This window comes from Amborella trichopoda, chromosome 11 (assembly GCF_054954075.1).
Source record: "Amborella trichopoda isolate Santa Cruz 75 chromosome 11, AtrichopodaSantaCruz75HAP2 v2.0, whole genome shotgun sequence".
Classification (NCBI taxonomy): Eukaryota; Viridiplantae; Streptophyta; class Magnoliopsida; order Amborellales; family Amborellaceae; genus Amborella; species Amborella trichopoda.
Genome location: NC_142346.1, coordinates 47650343 through 47671251, shown reverse-complemented (window position 1 = coordinate 47671251; position 20909 = coordinate 47650343). Strand labels below are relative to the sequence as shown.

Sequence of the window (20909 nt, the reverse complement as noted above, 5' to 3'; positions counted from 1 at the left end):
TGCTATTTGTTAGTGACAGTTTGAACACTTCAAAGGATTAGAAAAGATCATCATCATCATCATCCAGGCTTTATCCCAATTATTTCGTGTCGACTTTCATGACAAGATGTGACAAAGTTTACGACTTTATGCTGGCTGACTACCTAACGCAACCCACTCTTTACCTTGGCTTGGGATGGGTTAAGGGAAAATTTAAGGTCCTCATCCTGTTTAGATCAATGTGTGTGTGTGTGTGTGTGAATGCGTATATATATATATATATATATATATATATATATATATATATATATATATATATATATATATATATAGGGAAATGCATCTGTGAGCCAACGGGCTCACAAGAAAAAATGAGCCCAATGGCCCAGATTGAATATGGGTCGATCTAATGATCACGGGTGCCCGATAGTGTTTGAATTTTAATTTTTTTTCTACAAGTCCAAGTCACTTGAAATTTTAGACATGTCTTGATAAAAAATAGGTGAATATTCAAAAATATTAAAAAACTATTTTACACAAAAAAATGACCAAAATACCCCCGTAAATTTTTGGGGGTATTTTGGTCATCTTTAATTTTACGGATTATTTTTTTTATATTTTTATTAGGTGCGGCTTGATGAGAAGAATATTCACCTAAAATTTCAAGTGATTTGGATTTGTAGAAAACAAAATAAAATTCAAATACTCTCGGTCGTCAGATCCATTAGGCTTATACTATTTTGTGAGCTAGTGGGCTCACCCTAGCATCTTCCATATATATATATATATATATAGGAAAATACTGAGATTAGCCCACTAGTTCATATGAACATGTGAGCCTAACGGCCCAGATTGAATCTGGGCCGATTTGATGGTCACAACCTCCTTTCGTGTTTGAATTTTAATTTTTTTTTCTACAAATCCAAATAACTTGAAATTTTAGACGTCCATTCTTCTCATCAAGGCACATCTAATAAAAATATTTTACGCAAAAACTAAATTGGCCAAAATACCCCCAAAACGTTTCAAGGGTATTTTGGTCAATTTATTTCTTGCAAATAATTTTTTTGACATTTTTATTAGATTATCCTATTTTTTAAGAATACACGCCTAAAATTTCAAATTATTTGGATTTGTAGAAAAAAAATTAAAATTAAAATACGAAATAAGGTCGTGACCGTTAGATCAGCCTGTATTCAATTTGGGCCGTTGGGCTCATATGTATGTTCATATGAGCTAGTGGGTTAAGCTTGGTATTTTCTATATATATATATATATATATATATATATATATATATATATATATATATATATAAGACGAGACTACAAAATACCTATGGGCGAAAATGAACAGTATTTTCGCCCATAGGCTTGGCGCCGTCTGATTTTTTTTGGACGGCGTGGATTAAAGATCATCACAGACATAGCATGTCCGTGGCGGGAGTTTTTTCACGCAAATTTGATGCAAAATATATTGGGGAACCGCCACGGCTCCCGTAGGTCTGTGGCGGTTTTAGGCAAAGACGGCGGAAAAACACGGTAGCAATTCGCCTATAAGCGTTTTTAAGATTTTTCCATATATATATGCGAGTGCATTTATATGTGGGTGCAGTTTGCATACGGATGCATCCGTAGGTGTAGAGGTAAAGTTCACCTTCAAATTTAGCATGGTATATAATTTTGATGTAAAATGTTCTTAGGATTATCTCAAAATCAATTTTTTTATCTAATTATAAAATTTTAAATTTAAAAAATGGTTAAAATCAAGTAGATCTATAAACGTATGAAAATCTTGAAAATGGACAGTGTAGATTATATGTTGTAAAATGCACTATTTTTGAGACTTAAAACCTTTTTATTTTTCATAGTCATACATCTCGATGTCGAGATGATCAATCAAAGGGCTTTTCAACATTAAAACTACCTGTTCCGATGCATTTTTGAGGGACATCCATAATTCTACATTATAAGGTAGCATCCTTATATAAATTTTTTCCTATATATATATATATATATATATGTTAATCCACATGGAGTCAACTTACAGTATACATGCATGATGCATCTTAGAATATACATAGATAAAGTAACCTTCAATCAACATGTACTATTTTAACTTCTTCAAATTCAATTAACTCTACCCTTCTCTTATATTACATTGAATAAGGCAACTACATAGCTTAAGAAAAGAAAAAACTCAAGTAAAAGAGCTATAAAAACAGTGGAAGCATATAATAGTGACCAAAATATTCCTTTTGTTCATCAAATAACAACAGAAATAAAAATAATTTCCCTGGAATTATACATAATCACCTTAGTAGAAGAAGCTTTGGTCAATACAACCTTACTAGTTTGGTAACACCACCCACAACTAGAAGCTCTTGAGAGAATATAGCCTTGGGAAAGATCCTTAGATCAGAGAGAGCCAGTGCTATGGCAGTAAAAAATGAACCTGGTTAGATGCCTTTTTTTATATAGTTGCCGTCTATAAAAATCATGGGTACAAAATGAATCACTAATAGAGCCAGTGCTAGGGCAGTAAAAACAGTATATATAAAGTTGTTTGATTAATGAACTCTATGACTTAATTCTATATTTAGTAGGTTATACATCAGCTTTGGTATTGTGTTGTGCATTACTGTGTCTTGAGTAACATAGATATAGAGTGTTTCACTAGGTTTGAAGCTTATAACAACTCCTATATGGTCCAAGCTTATACAGACACATGTTGATCAGAAGCATCAATCAATCCCCATCAAAAGATCCCCTTCAATCAAGAAAACATGTTGCTAGATATAACATTCCCTGTACTAAAAATCATCTTAATAAAACGGAAAAAGTTTATCTACAGTTGAGGCCCTAAACAATCAAACTAAGGCGCACCTCATAAATTTACTAGAAGTTGTTTCAATGCCCCCTCAAATCCGATCATCTTTATCTTGAGATACATGGATATAAAAAAAAAGGACTTCAAAAGTCTTGGAAATAGTGCATTTTTGAATGCATTATCTAGGCTGTCGATTTTTAATATTTTCAAGTGTTCATAGATATGCTTTATCTAAACTATTTTTGAAGCTCTAAATTCTATAATTAGAGGTGAAAATAAATTTTTAGGCCATTATAAAGATCTTTGGTATTGAAACGACATCTTTCGATACTATTTGACGGTGCACCTTACTTTGATTGTTTAGGCCCTCAGCCTTATACAAACCACATCCTAATAAAATACAAGATCGAAAATACGTAAAGTTTTCATATCATTAGGGAACTACATTACTTATTTTAAATCTCTATAGATTAGTATCTTCCCATGCTGAAGCTGGTCCAGCTTTAAGTGCGACAAAGAAACTGAACACGAGCTTTGCAACATTTTGAGTGACAATCCAACGTTCATCTCTGGTTCAAGCAGAAAATCCAATAACCTAATTATTGAAAGTGGCATCTAAAGCACATATTTTGAAATAGATTAACTATGCCTGTTCTGTGACTATAGTAATTATAGATCTTCTGAGCATAAGCATAGAAAACTAAAAGGCAATGGAAATGAAAAGAACACTGGTTGTAAGTAATTGTGATCTTCTTGTATTAAAGGTAAATGATCTCATTGTATACAATCCCTCTATCAAAATACTTGACATAGACTTGGATATCTTATGAGTCTATATCTACTAAAGCAATGATTGCTGACTTCAAAACCCCCCTTGCTGATTTGGCAATATCTTTTCTAATGGATTAGAAAAGATAATTTTCTTAAATTTGGACTTCATATCATTTGATATCATTTTATTGGATTAGTTCTGACACCCTGAGTTCAAATACTATTTCTGAACTGCAAAAAAAGAAAGAAAAAAAATCAGAAAACAATTATAATTGTCAAGGATCATCTGAAATAATGTATTATAGAAATTACTTTTTTCACAATGTAAGAAGGGGTTTGTGTAGGTACTCCACCCATTGTGTTAATATGGGGAAATTTACAAGAGATGAGGTAGACCCTTATGTGATACAATATTTACCAAGATCCCTACTACAAGTTTCTCCTTATCTCTCTATATGCATTTAGACCTTACTAGAAATGCTCTATCTCATGTAAGATCAATTGGATTTCTGTTTCTCTTCTTTCATATATTTCCCGTTCTCTTTCAGAGTTTCATTTATGGGGGTATTATCTTGTCTTCCGATATGCTACTTTGAATCTTCTATATCATCTCCTTTTGCTGTCCCTTGAAAGGTATGGTGAGGATTTTCCTTTTTTCCTTGATTTCTTCCTTGCCATATGATCCAAACTAGAGTAGGGAGAGAGGCTTGTTATACTCATGGAGCTTCTTTTGGAACACTTGAGTTGGCAGACTTTGTATAAATGAGTGGCATTTGGTTAAGGGTGCGATTTGTATAGAGCCGAGGCTTTAAACAATCAAAGTAAAGCTCACCTTCAAATAGTGTCGAGAAATATGGTTTCAATACTAGAAATCTTTGTGATGGCCTTAAAATATATTTTCATATTTAATTATAAAATTTAAAACTTCAAAAATAGTGTAGATCGATCAAAACTTGAAAATCTTGAAAATTGACGGTCCAAAAATGCATTACAAGATGCACTATTTCCAAAACTTGAAATCCATTTTTTTTCTCTTGTCCATGCATCTTGATGTTGAGATGATCAATTTGAGGATATTTGAGCATCAAAACAGCCTCTTCTAGTAAAATTTTTGAGGTGGGCTCTAATTTGATTGTTTAGAGCCTTGGCTATATGTAAACTTTTTCCTTTGGTTAATGTTATCAGATAAGATGTTCCTACAGCTACTTTATCTAACTAGTCCTTTTCTTTTGGAAGTTTCAAATGTTCTACCACTTAGCTATGAATCCGAGCAGTAAAAATGATGGGTAGAAACCTTACAAAACAATTGATTGTCCATTTACGGAGGTAAATATCTTAGAGAAGCTTGGAGAACATTTCCTTTCAACAATTTATATATCAACCAGTTCGATGATCATTATGACTGAACTCTATAATTCATGGCATTAACACTTATTTAATACTTAAATGACTGCCATTGTACAAGATACTGTTGTCTTAGTTGACGTCTAGCTTATGATGATGATTACTTCTTATGTGGTGATGTTTTCCTAATTTCCACCAAGAATTATGGTTATATTTATAACATGTGGTATCTGAGGCCGGCATGGAGACATTTATAGTTTAAGCTTCCTATAAATTTAAAAATATGGTCAGCACATTCTTTTGGTTGAATCTTTACCAAATATTTACCTTTTTAGTATCAGTTATTTAATTATATCTGCTTCACACACACACGGATGCACACATGATTTCTATTTTGTGTTGAATAAGCTTCTGTATCCTGTGTACGTTTGTGCATTTTTATGTTTGCTTGTGTCATAGTCATACATGTTTGTGCATGTGTGTAATACTTTTCTTGCATATGTGCATGCATCTATGAGGTTGTTATATCGGATTCAAATAGCATCTGGTCCTTACACAGTTCATCCTGCCACACCTGATGGGATGGGACCGAATTGCTAATCCAATGATGCGCCTTGCTCCAGAGAATCTGCCTTCCCCAAATATCGTGAGACTGCCCCCCTCAGAGGTTGAATGGGACAGATAAACATCAGAGTGGTTTCTCTCCTTTTTGGGCATCCTTAACTTTGATTATCAGCTTTTGTCAATGTAATAGAAAATCTCCATGTTTTGTGTAATTCGTGTTATGAATGCGGTCGCGATAATCTCATGAAGGTCAGTGTTTGTACTTAAATGTGCTTTCACAAATGGTGTCTTGGATAAAATGAAATTCATCTAGCTTTCTGTTTCAATGTGTACTTTATTTTTGATAACTTCAACCAATCTGGATCACCAATTTGGACGGCCAAATCGGTACAGTGGACTATCCATGCAAACAATCCGGGCTTTAAAACACTGGTTTATAGAATTATGCTATGTTTTGGGTAGAGTGTTCATATTTGACCAAGGTGCTTGCTTTGCTTTCTTTTTGAATTTATTTAGATAAGAATTTCTCTCTCCATGGGTGTATGCACTCGTCTATGAATTTTAAGCACATGCATTTTTGCACATACAAATGTTTGGTTGGGCGTCCATTCTTTCTCCATCACAGCACTGTCGAGCCCATCGATTTTTTTATTTCGTAGTTCAGTTGTAGGATTCAAACTTGAGATGTAACACTACTAAATATTAACTCCTAATCAGTCAAGCTCAAGCCCAATTCCTAAATCCATCTATTTTAGGTCTACAGACCCTTTAGGTCCTTGACCTGATGAGTATATATTTATGGAAAGGTATACAATGAGACCATTTGTCTTTGGTTCAACGTGGTCATGGCCAATCTTGACTATTGGATGTTAAATTGGGTAGTTGCATTTATCCATTGACTAAGCTTAAACGTCAAAAGAATTTTTTTCAAACTTCGTAACACCCAAATCATTAGATTTCACATCTTATAAGTAATTGCGACTTTGTATCAAAGGTAAATGGTCTCATTGTATACAATCTTTATATTTATATAGGTGTGATTTCATGCAACGGTTCCGTAATAATTGACGAGTTGTGCAGGAAGTTATTTTATTAAATCTTCATCGACAAAGCTTGGTGCTTCGCAAAGTTGTTTTTCATATTTTTGGTCACAAAAGTATGACAGGTGAACTTGTGGTCATTTTTGGGATCTCATCCCTGAGGTTCTTGCCGCTTGTATGGGTAGCCATGCGCAGCTCTTTGCAGTAACATCGGATTAAGATCAAGCTTCAGAAGAAGTAATATTTTGATCGAATTGTTGCTAGTCTCAGACCTAAAGTTGATCAGTTTTAGAAATTATAATATCCTTAAAAATAATATGGATGTGAATGAGGGAATTATTTTGATTAGTGAACTAGGAATATCAATAGAAGAGAATGTGTTGACCTAATGTACTTTTGGTATTGATAACAGTCATCGTTGCGGCCTATAGGGGGTGATCATTTGGGTGCTCAAAATCATATGGAATGGGTTAGAATTATCAATTGGTTGGCCAGCATGAAATGGCTTCACTCAAATCAATAACTTGACTAAGAGGGTGGAATGATCAACAACTTGACCAATAGGGGTGCCATCACTCAAAGTTAGGGTTCTTCTGTCTTGTTTCACTTATTAGTACCCAAAGAAGAAAATCTGGTTTTGTCATCTTTGTGTAGGATAAATTATTTGGTGTGTCAACAGATGCAGATGGTGGGACTGTGTCTCCTAAAAACGGACAGTGCCGATCGGACCCAAATTTTGATTTTTGGATGCAGTCTCGATGTCAATTGTAAATAGATGGTGCAAATGTTAGTGGACGATTTGCATTGTCCATTGACAATGGATGATGTAGATATCATGGGATGATTTATGATAGATGGTGCAGATGTGAAGGGATCGAGTATCCACTGTGTGATGAATGATGTGGATATCATGGTATGATTTATGATAGATGGTGTAGATGTAAAGAGATAAAAGAGTATCCACTCTGTAATGGAGATGTGCAAAAGTTATCATCAAATACGAGGAAAAAGTTTATATAAAATTGACACCTTAAAAGGTAGAACTTAACGTGTACCTTTAAAATCCTTCGAAAAAGGTTGCTTTAATGTTGAAAAAACATCAAATTGATTATCTTGTCATCGAGATGCATAGACATGAAAAAAAAAACGAGAGAGATTTTAAATCTTAAAAATAGTTCAACTCGCAATACATTATTTGAGCCATCTATTTTCAAGACTTTTGTGCGTTTATAAATCAATTTAATTTGAACCATTTTTGAAGTTTAAAATTTTATAGTTAGTGATAAAATTAAATTCTCGCATCAACTTAAGAATTTTTGACACGGGTCTCATGACAAATTTTGGAAATGCACTTTACCCATATTAATAATGAACAAAGTACCAACTAATGAGTAAAGAGAGATATTTTCAAAAGAGGGACAAGGCCGATAGTGTTCCTCTCATTATTTTATAGGCTCGCGTATAAAACAAGGCGTAAAATCATTTGAAAAACGCCCAAGTACACGGGCCGTAATAACTTTTTCTTTTTTCCCGTGTAACATTCACAATATACAACTCTCCTTTTTCTTTTCTTAATTTTGGTTTTCAAACTTAGCATATTGTAGTTGAGGGGCCTAAAAATCTTTGAAGAGAGAATAGAATGTATAACAAGGATTAGACGCAACAACTGCAATTCCCAATTTCAAGTACACATCCACATGCACAAGAGGGATCGAGAGGCAAATTTCATCTGATGATGAGAGAGAGAGAGAGAGAGAGAGAGAGAGAGAGAGAGAATATTGGCACTCTATCATGTTTCTTTCAACTTTAAGGAAAAGGCCGCCTCCAGCTCTCTCTCTCTCTCTCTCTCTCTCTCTCTCTCTCTTACTAAACTGTTTTATGAGTGTATATATTATGCTCCTATGGGAGCATATTGTTAACCTATTCCCTCACTCAAAACAGTTATTTAGGATTTTTTTGTCTAAAATTTTGGAAATTATAATAGGGTTACTAGATGATTATTTTCAAAATAAAAAAAATTTGAATTTTGATTTTTGCGATACGGTTTCTATTTAGTCGTATGGCATTGGCATTGTTTAATATATAAGTAATAAGATTGTCTATTTATCTTATGTACATGGAGGTCATAGTAATTCTTGTCCCTTAAGTTTCAATATGGGTAGTTGCAAGAAGTGTCATTGAATAGACACAGAGTTTCACCAAAAAAAAAAAAAAAATTTCTTAGTCTTCGTAACTAATTTGAGCTATCCAATTTAATATCTAATGAGTGAAAATATTTGTGACATTCATGTACAAAAACTAAATGATCTCTTTGTAGATAATTCACTTCAACAAAATTTTGTCGAGATCATTCTATGGGTTGCAGAGATTACATCTCCAAATTTTCAAATCTAAAAAGTATCCTTAATTCGAAGGAGTAAATGTACAAAATACTCCCTAAAGAGCAGGAAATCTTTTAGGGCTTATTTAATTATTGAGGGGGCGGGAGTTGCAGGGTGGAGAAGCCAGAAGTGGAGAAGATAACGGTCGAGAATTTTAGCATGAGAAAGAGAGAGGGAATGGTCAAGAATTTAGAGCGAGAAATAAAGAGAGAGGGAAATAAGATAATGGTCGAGAATTTAGAGAGAGAAAGAAACTGAAGGCATTCGAGGTCAGAGCCTGGATTCCTGGTTTCTAAACCGGGATATAGGGACCAGGGGAGAGAACTATTCGATCTCTGCTGGGTTTTGGATTTCTGGCAGTTCTTGTAGAAGAAACTACATCCATGGCAGCGAAACCGATCTCTGATGGAGGACCTTCCTGGTATGAACTGAAGACGTTGGGTTCATTGGCGAAGGCTACACTTGCTTAAGGTACCCCAATACTTAGATTTTGAAGATAATTATTAGCTGAGGGATTGGTTTCCCACAAGGTACCATGTAAATATGATTTTGAGATTGAACCATGCGAAATTTGTCACTAGAAAAAACTTATATTCTTTCCACTATTATTTCTGTTTAATTTCTTCTTGTCCTGCTAAACTCGAGAGAATCCGAGACCATAGGTCGAGTTCTGAGAATGAATGGGAGAAAATCCTCAAGCCCTTTGGCCTTGAAGAGCTTCGAAAATCCTTTAATCGAATCACTCCACAAAGATTATGTAAATTACTTTTTCTTCCTCTCGACCTATCTCTCTCTCTTGAAATCTTCGAATGGGCAGCCTCTCAAAAGGGCTACTCCCATACTTATGATGTATATTATACACTCATTGATAAGCTTGGAACTTTTGGAGAATTTAAGGCCATTAATGAACTTTTGCGACGAATGAAAGAAGAAAACATTGTCTTCACAGAACCTATCTTTATTTTGATCATGAAATATTATGGGAGGCATAATCTACCAGGGAAAGCTGCTCGTCTCTTAGATGAGATGAAGGGCTCTTTTGGGTGTGAACCCACTTTCAGGTCTTATAATGTGGTTTTGGATATTTTGGTATCTCACAATTGTCATAAGATGGCTCCCCCTGTGTTTTTCACGATGTTGAATAGAGGGATTTCACCAACGGTTTATACATTTGGGGTTGCTATGAAAGCGCTTTGTTTGACGAAGCAGGCTGGAAATGCTTGTGCTTTGCTTAGAGAAATGACAAAGCACGGTTGCGTGCCCAATTCTGTGATTTATCAGACATTGATTCATGCTTTTGTGAAGGAGGATAATGTCAACGACGGTGTGAAGCTTTTAGATGAGATGTTATTAATGGGTTGTGTGCCTGATTTGGAGACTTTCAATGATGCTGTTGGTGGGCTTTGCAAAAAGGGTCACGTTGTTGAGGCTGTTAAAATGGTTGACAGAATGATAATCCATGGGTCCACACCAAATGCTTTAACTTATGGGATTTTGATACGTGGGTTTTGCAAAAGAGGCATGGTCGATGAGGCAAATGCTCTTTTGAGAGAATTGTCTGAGCCCAATGTAATTATGTATAATACTTTAATCCATGGGTACCTCAAAGAAGGAAGATTTAGTGAGGCCAAGACTTTGATGCATGAAAACATGCTAAAGAAAGGATGTGAGCCTAATGTCTATACGTATGGTATCATGATGGATGCTCTTTGCAAGGTGGGCAATGTGGGGTCGGCGAGAAGATTACTAGATGAGATGTTGATGAAAGGTTGCATGCCCAATGTGGTAATTTACACTATCTTGGTAGATGGGTTATGTAAAGCAAGGAGATTAGAGGAAGCGTTTGAGGTCGTAGAGGAAATGTCAACTCAAGGAATCAGTTTGAATGTTGTATGTTACAATTGCATTATACATGCTCTTTGCAAGGACCAAAGAATCAATCAGGCAATGCGACTTTTTGATAGAATGTCACAAGAAGGTTGCAAACCTGATATATTCACTTTCAATTCTTTGATCCATGGCCTATGCCAGGATGATAGGTTAGAGGAGGCTTTTGAGGTCTGTCGGGACTTGTTAGTACATGGTTTAATACCTAGCAACACAACTTACAATACCCTAATTGGTGCCCTACTGAGAAGAGGTTCTATAGAAGAGGCTCAAAACCTTGTGAATGAAATGATATTCAGAGGATTTTCCCTTGATGTTATCACTTATAATTCTTTTATCAAGGCATTATGCAGAGAAGGGGTGATTGAGAGGGCCTTGGGTTTGTTTGAAGATATGGTGAGAAGAGGAGTTGCTCCAAATAACATTTCTTATAACATTCTGATAAATGGCATATGTAAAACTGGGAATATTCAATCTGGTCTTGAGCTTCTAAAGGAAATGCTCCATCGTGGTTGTATGCCTGATGTTGTAACTTATAATAGCTTGATAAATGGCCTTTGCAAATCTGGGAGGATGGGAGAGGCCTTGAATCTCTTTGAGAGGCTACAAGGCGAAGGAATAAAACCTGATACTGTTACATATAATACATTGATAAGCTGGCATTGCAAGGAGGGAATGCTTAATGATGCCATCTTGCTTCTATATAGAGGAATTGGTAATCTGTTTGTTCCCAATGCCGTTACATGGACCATATTAGTGAACAATGTTTTCCAAAGAAGCAGTATATTGGCATAAAGGCAGAGGAGAGAATTCCAACTTTTTATCCACTGGTAATTAAATTGAAGTTCTTTCTTTCAATATTAAGAATGTGCGCTTAGTGGTTTATTCTCAAAAGGAAGTCCCTTTAATCCTCTCAGCTCAGTACATGTCTTTGTGACCCATGATATAAAATAAGACTGGAATGTCTTCTCAATTTCCTTAGTACATTTTGATACTTTTTCATCACTATGCTTGAGTGTCCTTTTTAGATTGGAATGTATAGCATAATGTGAGGGACATCAAATTCTGTTGAAATGATGGACAGAGAACATGATCCATTAGAATAAAACATGAAACAATTGTGTATCTTACTCTCTTTACGTCATGGTGTATCATTTCATTGAACAGCGATGATACAATGGACTTTGGTTTTTTTGTAGCCCATAAGGATATTGTTATACTTCTTGGAGCAAACAGTTGCAGATGTTATTCTTGATAATAATAGGTTAAGTGTTTCAAAAAGTGCTTGGCAGTAACCAGGCGGCCTTGGGGGTCCAGGCTGCCCAGCGCCTAGGCGGGCGCCCAGAACCTGGGCGGCCCAGTTGAAAGAAAGAAGATAAATTTTTTGAGAATTTTGATATTTTATAATCTATCTATAATCCATATTTAATATCTCCATGAAGGAGGAATCGAGGAGAAGCCGAGAAGTGAATTTTGATAATCCTTAAGACCATAATCTATGTTTTCATACAATGCTAAAACAGTAAAACCATATAAGCATACACTGATAGTCTGATACATACAAAAGTTAGATAGTAGAAACTAGAAACTAAAAATAAGAAAAAAAATAAAAAAATACATAAATTCAAAAAATATACGGAAATTCAGAAAATATACAGTCTAGGACACAATAGTCAATACTCAACACTCAACAATCAACAATCAACACCAAGAGTTAAGCACTCAAGCGTCTTCAACTCTTCATTCTTCAATCATCATCATTATCATCTGAAGGAGTAGAGTAAGCCTCATCATATGCATCAAATTCGACACCATCACCATCAAAGTCATCTCCCTCTTCAACGTAATGCTCGTCCTCCTCTATTTCTTCTGAATCTGCCTCTTCTTCCTCCTCTTCTTCTACCTCCCTCTTACTCTGGGCGTTGGGCGGGCTCCTAGGGTTTTCCGCCTATTTTTGGCACCTAGGCCTAAGCGATGTGCCCAGGCCCCCTGGACCGCCTAGGCGCTGGATGGTCCACATTTTGAAACAGTGAATAGGTTAGAGAATTCAATGTAGAAGTTCATAATTACCTTTACAATTGTTGAACTCATCAGTCTTCTCTGATAACCTGATAGTGTGTTGGGTTAATTTGCTTCACATTTTGATAAACTTGGACCTTTAAGACCATGGTTTTGTAGAGTGCCAAAGTATGTTATATGTATTCTTCTGTTTGGGTGCCATCCTCATGTCTGGCAGATATCAAGACATACTGATATGGATTCTCCTTGTTCACCGAGAATTGGTACATCATTGATTTGGACTTGGATCTTTTTTTTTTGTTCTAATTAGACACATGAACTTTGACATCTATGAATTCAACCAAGTCATAGCTACTCATCATGAAATAGGTCACTAGTAGACAATGTTGGGTTTGGTTTTCTCTTTATAATATAGCGTGTTGGCAACTCTTATTCTTCAAGGAATGGGGAATCCTATGCCGCATACCATGTCTGACACTTGCGCAAGTACCCATGGCCATGCAACTCAGGGATCCAACAATAGAAATCAAAATCTTAATATTGAGGGAAGACTTCTTGAAAGAAAGTAGTGTAATCTTTTCCATCTTGGAGAAAAACCTTTTAACGTCCTTCCTGTCACCTTGGCACTATATTTATACTTTTATTTTTTGGGTATAACCGATGATTATAAATGTTCCACTTTGTTTTTTGAATTGATGTGGATTAAAATATTCACTTACCTCTTGTAGATAGAGTTAATAATTCAAAATTATAACATGAGATTCTGAGGGAAAGATAATCACTGTTGCATATGGCCCTTAAAAAGTTCCTGTATAATAGAACAATAACCATGGCTTCTTGTGATGATTTTCTAGAAAATGGGTTTTCCATTGCACTGGTTTTTGAAAGTAACAAAGCATATGTGAAGCTGATGGCATTTCATTTGCGCTTGTTTGGGGAGGTTATGAACTGATACTAACATAAGCTTTGAAGATAGGGTTTTGCATGCCTTTGAGCTTCTTTTTCTAGATTCTTTTGCGCTTCAATTATGGTCTTAAAATGAACATGTATTTGTGGGATTTGTAAATAGGTCCAACAGTCAAAATTATAAATTATTGTCTCCTAATTACAATTTTGTGCCCCAGCATCAAAAAAATAAAAAAATTACAATTTTGTGCCTTTGTTTCTTTCTCTTTATTGTTACTTCATGTTAGTTTATAAATGCACTTGGGGAAAAATCATGCCCTTATATAAGGTCCTAGAGTTATGATTTTATTCTCTAAGCTTCTCATTCTACTTTATATTCAGTTCATAGCCTATATATATATATATATATATATATATATATATATGCCATACGCCCCATTGCGTATTGCATGTTGGTGCGCCAACGGCCCGGCTGAATTCGCTGAAGATGGACGACCACCATTCAAAAGGGAAAACTCATGCTTTTTGCCTTCGAAAATGGAGCCTGCATAACCCTGCAAACTCCCTCCTAGTATACAGAGATGGCAGGCCTACCAAGTACTTCAAACCCTTCTCATACTCTATCTTTCTTTCTCTGCCAATGCTACCACTCCCTCTCTCTCTCTCTAAACCAGACAACCAATACTGTCACTCCCTCTCTCTCTCTAAACGAGATGACCAATGCTATCAGTCCCTCTCTCTCTCTAAACCAGATGACCAATGCTATCAGTCCCTCTCTCTCTCTAAACCAGACGAGCCATCTTTCCCTCGCTCCCTCTCTAAACCAGAGCCGAAACGATTGCTCCCTCTTGCCATTTTTGTTCTCTCTCTACTCCTCTCATACGCAATCTCTCTCTCTCTCTCTCTCCATTTTTGTCCCTCGCTATCACATACTACAACAGGGAAGCCCTACTAAACTGTCGTCTCTCTCTCTCTCTCATCCAGGCTCAGTTGCGCCTCTTCCTCTCTCTGTGCCTCTCAGATGACAACAGAAGGGAAAGCCCTCTCGCTCGCTGTCATAGAGGTACGAATAACTTGTATTAGATTGTATTAGTACTGTATTTCTGGGTTTTTTGGTTTGAAAACCCTGTGATGGGTTTGTATTTATGGGTTATTGGATTTGCATATGAGAATCCTTACTTTGTATTAGTACTGTATTTATGGGATTTTTGGTTTAAAAACCCTGTGATGGGTTTGTATTTATGGGTTATTGGGTTTGCATATGAGAAATATTAGTTTGTATTAGTATTGTATTTCTAGGTTTTTTGGTTTGAAAACCCTGTGATAGGTTTGTATTTATGGATTATTGGGTTTGTATATGAGAAATTTTATTAGCTTTTGATTGACTCTGCAGAGGTTATGTATTTCATCACCATTCATTGCTCATCCTATTTTTCTTTCCTCAAATTTGAAAATGGCGTTTATGCTTTTCTAGGTACTTGGGTATTCTAAATGGAATCAACCTTGTCGAATCCTGCTACTGATGTATTCTTGCTTACTAATTGTGTCTATCTGATACAATCAAGTGCAATTTATAGATCAAATTGGATGCTTTTTTTATGGAAATAAGTCAAACTTATGTTAATGCATGGAATTATTAATTGGGAAAATATCGCTGTAGACCTCATTTTCAACTGTCATTTCTCCATTGACCCAAGGTTGCGAAACCTTTCTTACTACATAAAAATTCACTCTATTATATCGCCTAACCCCCTAAACATATTTTATTTAGTTTTTACTAATATTTTTTACCCAAACAAATTTAGAAAAGGCATTGTTTCTAAATCCCTCTCTTGCCATGATTCCCTTTCTCTCTCCCCCGATCAACCTCCCAAACCCACGCTAACTTTCAAACATGATTCACCCTCAGGTATACTCTGAAGCACAGGCCTCCAGCCCCTGTGTTTATCACCATTTGTGTTCATGGGCAGCTCAATCATCTGATCAACGGACATGCCATGAAGCTCCATCTTTCCCAAGAGCTCCTCATGCCGTTTCTTACTGATCCTTATCTTCACCTCTTTAGAGTCCCCACCATCTTCTCTCTAGAACCTATTTTGCTCTCTCTCTCTGCCCAAACACTCTCTCTCTCTCTACTGAAACCCCAAACTCTCATAAAACCGATGACTAATTCCTCTATATAGAAGCAAGATGGCATCATTAAGCATTCCCTCCTTGCAATGCCAGCTTATCAATGTATTATATGTAACAGTATCAGGTTTTATTCCTTCGGCTTGTAGCCTCTCAAAGAGATTCAAGGCCTCTCCTATCCTCCCAGATTTTCAACATTTATCAGGCTATTATAAGTTACAATATTAGGCATACAACCACGATGGAGCATTTCCTTTAGAAGCTCGAGACCAGATTGAATATTCCCAGTTTTATATATGCCATTTATCAGAATGTTCTAAGAAATGTTATTTGGAGCAACTCATCTTCTCACCATATCTTCAAACAAACCCAAGGCCCTCTCAATCACCCCTTCTGTGCATAATCCCTTAATAAAAGAATTATAAGTGATAACATCAAGGGAATTTCCTCTGAATATCATTTCATTCACAAGGTTTTGAGCCTCTTCTATAGAACCTCTTCTCAGTAGGGCACCAATTAGGGTATTGTAAGTTGTGTTGCTAGGTATTAAACCATGTACTAACAAGTCCCGACAGACCTCGAAAGCCTCCTCTAACCTATCATCCTGGCATAGACCATCGATCAAAGAATTGAAAGTGAATATATCAGGTTTGCAACCTTCTTGTGACATTCTATCAAAAAGTCGCATTGCCTGATTGATTCTTTGGTCCTTGCAAAGAGCATGTATAATGCAATTGTAACATACAACATTCAAACTGATTCCTTGAGTTGATATTTCCTCTACGACCTCAAACGCTTCCTCTAATCTCCTTGCTTTACATAACCCATCTACCAAGATAGTGTAAATTACCACATTGGGCATGCAACCGTTCATCAACATCTCATCTAGTAATCTTCTCGCCGACCCCACATTGCCCATCTTGCAAAGAGCATCCATCATGATACCATACGTATAGACATTAGGCTCACATCCTTTCTTTATCATGTTTTCATGCATCAAAGTCTTGGCCTCACTAAATCTTCCTTCTTTGAGGTAACCATGGATTAAAGTATTATACATAATTACATTGGGGTCAGGCAATTCTCTCAAAAGGGCATTTGCCTCATCGACCATGCCTCTTTTGCAAAACCCATGTATCAAAATCCCATAAGTTAAAGCATTTGGTGTGAACCCACGGATTATCATTCTGTCAACCATTTTAACAGCCTCAACAAACTGACCCTTTTTGCAAAGCCCACCAACAGCATCATTGAAAGTCTCCAAATCAGGCCCACAACCCATTAATAACATCTTATCTAAAAGCTTCACACCCTCCTTGACATTACCCTCCTTCACAAAAGCATGAATAATGTCTGATAAATCACAGAATTTGGCACGCAACCGTGCTTTGTCATTTCTCTAAGCAAAGCACAAGCATTTCCAGCCTGCTTCGTCAAACAAAGCGCTTTCATGGATATGATAAGGGTCTATAGGAGGAAAGTAGATCATGTGAGGGAAAGGGGCTTGTATATTCATGGGATGGAAATTATTGAGTTTGCATGATCTAGAGAGAGATTAACTTGGGGAGAGAGAAAGACGTATAGATACAGAGAGATACGTGGGTTGGAGAGAGAGAGAGAGACATGGGTTGTAGAGAGAGATTTTCTTTTATTTTTTTATTTTGTATTTAAGAGGGTTGACAACCCAATTAGAAGGGACTGGAACATTTTTGTAGAGAATTTGTTTATGAATGAAGAAGATAACTTTTTCTCCATAACTTGATTTACAGCCATATTTTCCCCTCAATTATTGTTGAATTTTTGCTTCTTTAAGATCAGAAGAAGACCGGATTTCAAAATACCATTACGATTGGTACTGCCCCTTATTTCAAAATACCAACTCTTATTTACAATGCAGCAGAGTCTCTGGGAAAGTAGGCATACATTACTAACCATGCTGGTATTTTTATTTTGGGATGCTCATTTTGTGCACGCTCACGCGTGTGTGTGTGTGAGAGAGAGAGAGAGTTGGGTGAGGGGGTCTGGCAAGGAGGGGGAGAGGTCATATTCAAGAGACCTCTTTAGACACACTATGTTGAGGAAGTTTTGTACACCTTTACTGATATGCAAATTATTTCTGGTTGGTAGGAAGAGCTTTGGATCAAAGCTTGATATCATCCCTTTAGCTGATTCTGTTACTAAATTACCAGCTGGCTGTGAGCTCTGTGGCAAGAAGGTTTTTTTCACGCTATGAAAGACTGGAGATACACAAAAGGAGCTAATTGGTGGTGCCGATATCTATATGCCAGTTTGTGGGCAGCATTATGTGAGTGACCAAGTTGTTATTGAAGCTGCTAGAAATGTCCTGGAATCTCAACAGATTCAAGAGGATGTTTATCTAGAGGCAGATCCACTATCAAGTCAGCTTGTTCCCTGTTGACTCCAAGTTCCTTGATTCCTTCCAAAATATGGGTTGAATCTTGTTTTATTGTCTTGGTGTTTATAATTTGGTGATCAATATTGTTTTCCTGTTTTACTTATTTAGTTTTGTGTGCCCTCAATGTACATAAAGTGGGTCTGTTAAATCCTCGATTTATGCTCGAGACTTCGAATTCAAATCTGTAGCTCTTTTCTGCTTTAAATGAGTGTAACTGTGTTGTAACTCAAAAAGCATCTTAGGGCTATTTGTTTGACCCTAAATGTTTTAATAGACTCTTTTCATTCTAATGAACAATCACAAAAAAGGGGAAAATTTGAAAATATAAACTAAAAAGTGTTTTTTAGTCTAACTAATAGAGGCTGTCTATTTTAGTGAGATGTTTAGATCTAAGCTTTGGAAGGATCTTTTTCCTTTTTAATTTTTTTAAATAGCTTTAGGCTAATAATATTCAAAAAGAAAAAATTGGTCTTGAATTCATAAAAGGGAAAAGTTTATATAGAGCCGGGGCTCTAAACAATCAAATTTGAGCCTACCTTAAAAATTTCACTAGAAGAGTTGTTTTTGGACCATCAATTTTCAAGATTTTTAAGTTTTCATAGAGATGTTGATCTACACTATGTTTGAAGCTTTAAACTTTATAAATAAATATAAAAGTGTATTTTAAGGCTATCACAAAGATTTCCAACATTGAAACCACATTTCTTGATACGATTTGAAGGTCAGGCTCTAATTGATTGTTTAGAACCTAGGTCTAATTGATTGTTTAGAGCCTAGGCTCTATACAAATCGTACTTTTTATAAAAAGTCTTAAATCTATTTTGAAGTTCACCAAATGGATGGTCTAGATTTATTATCAGAAGGAACTCACTTTAATTATATCTATGGTGCAAATCGAATTTTATTTTATTTGGATTGATTATTGGGATGAAGAGAGTATGTGAAATTTGGGGTCACACAAATATGGTTTTTTAGATGTATGGTTTTATTATATTATAATAATATAGTGACATATATATATATATATATATATATATATATATATATATATATGGGGTGCAGTTTGCATACGGATACATCCGTAGGTGTAGAGGTAAGGGGCACCTTCAAATTTTATCATGGTATAGAATTTTGATGTAAAATGTTCTTAGGATTATCTCAAAATCAATTTTTATATCTAATTATAAAATTTCAAATTTAAAAATGGTTAAAATTAAGTAGATCTACAAACATATGAAAATCTTGAAAATGGACGGTGTAGATAATATGTTGTAAAATGTACTATTTTTTAGACTTAAAATCTTTTTATTTTTCATACTCATACATCTCGATGTTGAGATGATCAATCAAATAGTTTTTCAACATTAAAACTATCTTTTCCGATGGATTTTTGTGGGGCATCCGTAGTTCTACATTATAAGGTACCATCCTAATATAAACTTTTTCCTATAGTGGATGGGTTGGGGTGCGCCACAAACTTCAATTTTTTTTTTTTTTGAACTCTGAGTCTAATGAGCGATTCACTTACAACATCTCAATTTAAGATTTGATGGACAAGAGTGATTGTGATCTTATACTAAGTTTGTGACGGTATTTAATCCATGCCATCAGACGACGCCGAGCCAATGGGCAAAAATACTGTTCATTTTTTGCCCATAGGCGTTTTGTAGTCTCTTCCAATATATATATATATATATATATATTATGATACCATTTATCTTTTGTACAAGGTGGTCACAATTAATCTTAACTAGATGTAAAATTGGGTGGTTACATTTATTTCTTTGACCAAGCTTAAAGTTCAAAAGAAATTTTTACGAACTTTGTAACACACCCAAGTTATCAAATTTTACATCGGATGGTTGTAAGTAATTGTGACCTCCCTGTGCAAGATAAATGATCTCATTGTATACATTCCCTATATATAACAGTGTGATGCCTTAAAAATACATAGGAAAAGTTAGTGATGTTAGGAGTAAATTGGTCATCTTGATCTTGTGATGTATGGATATGAAAAAAAAAATGATTTCATTGTATCTTTGTCCGGCATTGGAGGTGTGTCTTACTTTGATTGTTTAAAGTCGATGTCATGTATTAATTGCGCTCTCTCTCTCTCTTAAACCCTTAAAGATCTTGTGGTATAAGATGGATGGTCTAAATAATATGTTATAAGATGCAGTATTTTTGGAACTTTAAAAGCTTTTTCTTTTTCCTTTAAATTCGTACATACCAAGATGATCAATTTGACAATTTCTCATCACTGGAACTACTTTTTTGATGGGTTTTGAGGGGTATTACCTCTATAATATAAGGTTGATGCCTTTGTGTGTGTGGGGTTGGATCTAGTCAGCTCGCTTCTGTTGGTTTGTTGGACTTTAGATCATACCCGTTGTGTGTGGGTGACTTGGATCCAGTCGGTTCGCCTATCCCGTCCGTTAGATTCGGACCATGCCCAGTCCAGTGTTTTAAGGTATAGACCTAGATCGGACCAGTTTTAGCCCTCCTAGTTGATTTGGATTGTGATCACTCACCGGACCACTAATTGCATATATAGAGGGGGACTTGGATCGCTCACCCATTGAATCCGATATGGACTTTGGATTCCCGATCCAAATCACTAGATCGTACAATTATAAATAGTCGGA

The 20909-nt window shown here is 35.7% G+C and overlaps 3 protein-coding genes across 17 annotated transcripts in view; 2 read left to right on the top strand and 1 right to left on the bottom strand.

Annotated features, from left to right (window-relative positions):
* ATWHY2 (WHIRLY 2) overlaps positions 1-5811 on the top strand; it is a 27218-nt gene extending 21407 nt beyond the window's left edge. For 2 of the 8 annotated variants that reach the window (XM_088851195.1, XM_011622701.3), the window contains exons 8-9: positions 4126-4210; positions 5481-5811. In XM_088851195.1, the coding sequence (XP_088707321.1) occupies positions 4126-4173 (48 nt within the window). In that variant the 3' untranslated portion in view covers positions 4174-4210; positions 5481-5811. Of the gene's footprint in view, positions 1-4125; positions 4211-4813; positions 4921-5480 lie in introns of those variants that run through there. The other 6 variants (XM_088851197.1, XM_088851196.1, XM_011622700.3 and 3 more) reach the window with 4 other exon arrangements.
* Positions 5812-9011: 3200 nt separating this feature from the next.
* Positions 9012-18497, top strand: LOC18427774 (Pentatricopeptide repeat (PPR) superfamily protein). 8 transcript variants are annotated; one of them, XR_016043802.1, is made up of 3 exons: positions 9012-9377; positions 14703-14781; positions 18038-18497. XR_016043802.1 is itself a non-coding variant. In XM_020663379.2 (2 exons), the coding sequence occupies exon 1, from the start codon at positions 9450-9452 to the stop codon at positions 11586-11588; it is 2139 nt and encodes a 712-aa protein (XP_020519038.1). In that variant the 5' UTR covers positions 9012-9449; the 3' UTR covers positions 11589-11623; positions 17976-18497. The 8 variants fall into 8 exon arrangements, 1 of the variants encoding a protein (XP_020519038.1); XR_002279906.2 differs by having other exon boundaries at positions 17976-18497; XR_002279905.2 differs by having other exon boundaries at positions 9012-11623.
* LOC18427773 (uncharacterized) lies at positions 15851-17300 on the bottom strand. Its single transcript, XM_020663380.2, is given in 3 exon segments — positions 15851-16041; positions 16044-17198; positions 17201-17300. Coding segments are annotated over 3 exon segments (1446 nt in total).
* Positions 18498-20909: the final 2412 nt, after the last annotated feature.